General features: G+C 39.5%; 1 protein-coding gene across 2 annotated transcripts in view; it reads left to right on the top strand.

The window, feature by feature from the left end:
• The window catches only part of LOC109968203 (protein kinase C beta type-like), a 31,846-nt gene that overhangs the window by 21,641 nt on the left and 4,127 nt on the right, over positions 1-6,078 (top strand). The window contains exons 7-17 of one of the 2 annotated variants that reach the window (XM_020614289.1): positions 1-46; positions 268-364; positions 461-604; positions 728-901; positions 1,335-1,426; positions 1,943-2,005; positions 2,106-2,244; positions 2,327-2,407; positions 2,497-2,604; positions 2,965-3,105; positions 3,597-6,045. The exon at positions 1-46 is cut by the window's left edge and continues 44 nt beyond it. In XM_020614289.1, coding sequence (XP_020469945.1) covers positions 1-46; positions 268-364; positions 461-604; positions 728-901; positions 1,335-1,426; positions 1,943-2,005; positions 2,106-2,244; positions 2,327-2,407; positions 2,497-2,604; positions 2,965-3,105; positions 3,597-3,749 — 1,238 coding nt within the window. In that variant the 3' untranslated portion in view covers positions 3,750-6,045. Of the gene's footprint in view, positions 47-267; positions 365-460; positions 605-727; positions 902-1,334; positions 1,427-1,942; positions 2,006-2,105; positions 2,245-2,326; positions 2,408-2,496; positions 2,605-2,964; positions 3,106-3,596; positions 6,046-6,078 lie in introns of those variants that run through there. The other variant, XM_020614290.1, reaches the window with a different exon arrangement.

The raw sequence follows: 6,078 nt of genomic DNA, 5'->3' as shown, positions 1-6,078 counted from the left end.
TGTCCTTTGGGATCTCAGAGCTACAGAAACAAGGAATAGACGGATGGTAAGATGTTGAGATGAGGAAATGGGAGGTAGAGGAGTAGGAAAACTGGGAAAATGAGAAATATATAGTATAGTATAGACAGTATATATAGACAGAAGAAGTATAGACAGAAATAAAGGCAGAAGGAAGAGGGGTATGAATATTTAAGGGTTTTTTTGTCATAGTCTGGTGATAATCCTGGATTTTGTCTGACATTGCTCCATTTTTATTCTGGGGTTTAGGTACAAGCTTCTGTCCCAGGAGGAAGGAGAATACTTTAATGTTCCCGTCCAGCCAGATGGAGAGGATGGTAATGAGGAGCTACGACAAAAGTTTGAGGTACAACTGGTTTAATTTGTGTGGTCCTTGTTTTGTTTTGTTTGTTTTTATGTAAACCTTATTTAATATTCCCTCATTTCTTGACCTGTAATTCAGAGGGCGAGGGTGGGTCCAGGGAAGCCCACAGATTCTTCTTCCTCTTCCTCAGTGTTCAAGTACGACAGCAACGGCAATCAGGACCGTGTCAAGCTCTCCGACTTCAATTTCATTATGGTTCTGGGCAAAGGCAGCTTCGGCAAGGTGATGCACATACTGTACACAGACACTTGTGCTTCTTGTTGGAAAACGTGAACCATTTGCTGGTAGAAAATGAAATTCATGTGAAGTTGATTTAAATATCGTACTTTTTATTCCCTCCTTCAGGTGATGCTTGCTGAGAGGAAAGGTACAGATGAGTTGTATGCCATCAAAATCCTGAAGAAGGACGTGGTGATCCAGGACGATGATGTGGAGTGCACCATGGTGGAGAAGAGAGTCCTCGCTCTGTCTGGGAAACCACCTTTCCTAACTCAGCTGCATTCCTGTTTCCAAACCATGGTAGGGCACTGTCTTGCATTAACAAAGACGAGCACATGCAGAAGCATGACAATGCACAACTTGTCTAATACATGGAAAAACTGCCCTCACACTGACAACGAGTAAGAAGCTTTAAACATGCAAAAAGAGTCAGTTTATTTTATGTGTATTATGTGTAAAAATGTGACAATACATTGCGTTTTTTTTTTTTTTTCCCTGTACAGTTTTTCATGACTGTTGATTTCGAACACACACATCTATCCATTATCTATACCACTTATCCTGAAGATGGTGGTCACACACACTCAACATTATATTTTGAAAAGCCTGTATTCAATAGTGCAAACCCTGTAACAATCCTTTATACAACCGCTAACAGTGCCGGCTCTGGATTGATGTAGCCCTGGTCCTTCATTCTCTTCTCGTTCCTTATGTCTTCATTTATGTTCTCTAGGACCGGTTGTATTTTGTGATGGAGTATATAAACGGAGGAGACCTCATGTACCAGATCCAACAGGTTGGCAAATTCAAGGAGCCTCATGCTGTGTGAGTACCCACAGAGAAGAGCTTAATAATGGGACATTTTATGTGAGGGTAAAAATAATCGCTAAACACTTTGTATTTAAACGGGAGAATCCTGTTGAGGTTAAGAACCTTTTTTACAAGGGAGCCCCGCACAACAGTGCCATCAAAAGTTACAGACAAGGAATCTTGTTTCGCTCAGTTTGCTCCACTTTTTCTCTTATCACTGATAATTTAATGTAATTTCTTGATCTACTGTGTTGTTCTAGGTAAGTTGTGTAATGTCTGTATCTTTGAAATATTGTGGGCTGATGTGACAACAAAAAATGTTAAAGGATGCACTAATTTAGTTTCAGATGATGGCACTTAGCTGCTAATGTGACACTTGTGTATGTACAGTATTTGTTACATTTTTTAGCGTGTTCACAATAACATTATTTCATCATATAAAATTTATGAAAATTGAAAATTACTGCTGTTTGTCCAGGTCAGTGCAGGTGTATGAATATGTTTAGAAACTGGTGTTTGTCTGTATTTTAGGTTCTATGCTGCAGAGATTGCCATAGGACTCTTCTTCCTTCACTCCAAAGGCATCGTGTATCGGTGAGTCCATTTGTGAATCAGCGTGAGTCTGTAGGTGCAGCTAACACTCATTTGAGAAAACAAAACCATACATTTAATGTCTGTGTGTGTGTGTTGACAGGGATTTGAAGCTGGATAACGTGATGCTGGATGCTGAAGGCCATATAAAGATAGCTGACTTTGGCATGTGCAAAGAGAACATGTTCGATGGAGTTACCACAAAGACTTTCTGTGGAACACCAGACTACATTGCTCCAGAGGTGTGTTTACATGTGAGGTGGCTGACTGGTGTTTTTTAAAATCTCTTAACCTCTTCATTGAGACTTGTTCTCTTCCTTGCAGATCATAGCCTATCAGCCTTATGGGAAGTCTGTGGACTGGTGGGCCTTTGGAGTACTGCTCTATGAAATGCTTGCTGGACAGGTTTGTATACTTAAACGGTTAACTTTTTTTTTTTTACATAAACCACACTCACAAGAACTGAGAATGATCGTGTGTTTATGCCTCTCCAGCCGCCTTTTGACGGAGAGGATGAAGATGAACTGTTCCAGTCGATCATGGAGCATCATGTCTCTTACCCTAAATCCATGTCCAAAGAAGCTGTTGCTATCTGCAAGGGGGTGAGAGCATGCACTCAAATCTACAGACTCGGTCCTAATCCCTAAACCCTTCTCCCACCAACTGAACACTGGAGGGGATGCCATGTTTAAGGGCTTATAGATGTGAAGTTGTGTTAGTGAGGCTACAACCACAGCTGACTTATCATTCTCCAGTAACCATAAACAGAGTACCAAACAATTAGGGACAAAAACAAAAATTATGAATACAAGTTGCAACTGTAAACAGTTTGATAAAGCACATCAACCTACAGTAAAGCTGCACTTTCCAGCCTGAAGGCCTAGTGGGTAGGGATCAGTTTAGAAAAGGACAACATTATACACAGACTCCAAACTCTCCTTTTGTTGTTTGTGTGAATTTAGCTGATGACCAAACACCCAGGTAAGCGTCTGGGCTGTGGTCCAGAGGGGGAGAGAGACATCAAGGAGCACGCCTTCTTCCGCTATATAGACTGGGAAAAACTGGAGAATAAGGAGGTCCAACCACCTTTCAAACCTAAAGCTGTGAGTAGTTTACACACACACACACACACACACACACACACACACACACACACACACACTCTTCAGCTGTTGAATAAAACCTGAACTTCACTGATTACCTAATAACTTAGTTACAGTAAGGAAGAAAAAAAAGCAACATAGTCAAACTTTCAAGGTAAGTTATAGACAAAACTTATAGGTTGCTCACCCCCCAAACCCAACGATCACCTGCCGTTGGTCTCTACTCTGACAAATGCACGGTTGAGGTTTGTGAGTGTAGTCACCAGTGATGAAGCTGAGATGTCACTGGCTCACATATGGACCAATGGAAATCCACAGTTTCGGCTGTAAGTGATTTGATTGGTTGACGCCATGTTTTAGTTGTATCTCTCTTTTTTTCTCTTTGTCGTTTGTTGTTCTTCTTTTTTTCTTCACATCCCTCATCAAACTCACTCCATCCTCCATCTCTCTCTCCATCTCTCCCTCTCTCTCTCCTCTCCTCTCCATGGCAGTGTGGGCGTGATGCGGAGAACTTTGATCGCTTTTTCACACGCCACGCCCCAGAGCTGACCCCCCCAGATCAGGATCTTATAGCCAACCTGGACCAGGAAGAATTCCAAGGCTTCTCATTTGTTAACTCTGAGTACACTCACACAACCTACTGACCATGCCACATATCACTGGGCTGCTCTAGTAATCCCCCACACCTCAAAAACTTACGCAAAAGTAATACTTAAAAAAAAAAATCAACATGATGTCATATCCAGGCTGCATTCAGGCAGTGTCCATTATTATAGTTGGGCATTTTGGGAAAATGATTTTTTTTTCTTTCTTTGCCAAAGTGAAGTGAGTAGATTGATATCAGTCTTGTGTTATAGTGTTAATTATGGAGCTAAGATCGGTGAATGAGGAGGTTATCAACAGTAAGCATGGAAGGAAGGGGAAACAGCTCACCAGTCTTCCTCAAAGCTCAAAAATGCCTACTAAAACTAAAGTGGACTAATATTTTTAGATTGTATAGCAAGATTTTTAAACTGGAGTTTCACAAAAATGCACTCCAGTTTTTGCCTTTTTTTGATTCTGTAAAAAAGTTGATGATGAGGGATGAAATGCATAAAACAACTACCCATTAATAGTAAAACTCTCCACAGCAAAAAGAAAATGTCCATCATTACAGTTTTTATGTAGTTCAGGAAAAATGCAAATGTAAAAACAATGTGAATGTGGGAAGACAAAATAGTCTTGCAGCAAGGCTGCTCTCTCTAAAACTGCACTTTATACTTGTCTTGAATATGTATGCTAACATAACTTGTAATAAATCTGGTTTTAAAAACCACATTAAGCATCCCCTCAACATGAATTAGTGTTATGTTATCAGATTTCTTTTATACGTAGCTTAACACTCAGCATTAAAGATGTTAGCAGATTAATTTGTTAGCATTAGCTCAGGTTTGTGTAAGGGTTAAACAAATGAGATACTATGAATTGATTAGTGATCTTTAGAGGTGTTCATAGTTGTATTTTCTCACTTTTAAGTGAGCCAAGCTAGTTGTTTCTCCTTGCTTCTAGTGTTTATGCCAAGTTAAGATGGCTAAATTAACATAATGACATGAGAATGGCATCAATACTTTCATCAAACTCTGAAAGAAATCAAATAAGCATGTTTCCCAAAGGGCCAAACACTCTGATGGAAATGCAGACAGGTGCTCAAATGCTAACAATCATGAGAAATAATGAGATATTCATGTGTCAAGTTAATCGGTAGGAGACTAATTCTGTTTTCAGTCTACTGTGGTTTACACTGCTGCTCTGGGTTCAGCTATACTAGCTGTATTTCTGTCTTACTCACTTCTGAATGCTGCCCGGCTACTCACACCAGCAGGTTCAGGTCGGAGGCCGACCTCCACCCTGAACTTGTTCTGTCTCTGTCACCCTCTCTGTAATTGTATTTTGACTATGACAACCTATCACTAATATTGATGAGTGTACTATGATCACATATTGGTAATATTCATACAGTGTAAGTGAAAACTGACCAATTGCTTGCTATGATTGTTTTCAGTACTAATCGGTTTCCTGTTGACTTTACTTTTGTCTATTGGATGAAATACTTCTACACTTTTGTTCAGTGTTGTGGTGAGCTTATCTGAAAAGTTTCTAATTTTTAGCAGTCAGAAGATAAAAGTCTTTATACATGTAGTCAGCAAGAGCACAAGTCTGTGTCACGTTACTTTCTCCTGATTCATTACCGAAAACATTCATCACATTACACTGTGTTTTAACAACAGAGGGCATATCTCTAAGCTTGTGAACAACCATTTTTGGAGAATTTTACAAATGACAAAGCCCGGTAGTTTTGTGAGGATGGTAGTTTGTTAGCTTATAGAAACAGGATGTTCAAAAATGCCAAAATAAGATTCAGGAATCATGAGGGAGTGGAAGAAAACTGTCCTAAACAACTGTGATGAAGGACAGCCATCTTGTGCCATTTTTCAGTATATGTATAATTAGAATATGCAGTATAGCTTATCTGTTCTTGAAAAATAAATTACCCTTGGAAAGTAAATTTCATATATATGAAATGTTTGAGAAGACGTGTTTCATTGTGAGGCAGGTTGTATTTTTCTTTTGTAACTGTGCAACGATGCAGGCTAGTAGGCTAATTCTCTCAAGTCTTGTTTGTTGAGCTTGTATCAAAAGGGGGAGGTGGCATTAACAATTTGTTTCTGTTGTACAAAGATGCTAAAAGGTGGTACTTCTGCCAGGTATAAAAAAGCGAGCACATATTGTGATGGTGGTAATGGTGACGAAATGATGACAAAACGTATATATATTGCGTTCTTTATCAGAGAGATATTTGGATAAATTGTTCTGGATGAGAGATATGCTTCTATGGATTGTGTAATTGTCCTGTATGACTGGAAATTGATAATACACTCACTGGTGCCTACCAGACTACTTCTCCCTGTGTGTGCCTTGTTACTGCTACTACTG

Source organism: Monopterus albus, unplaced genomic scaffold (assembly GCF_001952655.1).
Source record: "Monopterus albus unplaced genomic scaffold, M_albus_1.0 scaffold144.1, whole genome shotgun sequence".
Taxonomy (NCBI): Eukaryota; Metazoa; Chordata; class Actinopteri; order Synbranchiformes; family Synbranchidae; genus Monopterus; species Monopterus albus.
This window is presented reverse-complemented; position numbering and strand designations above follow the sequence as displayed.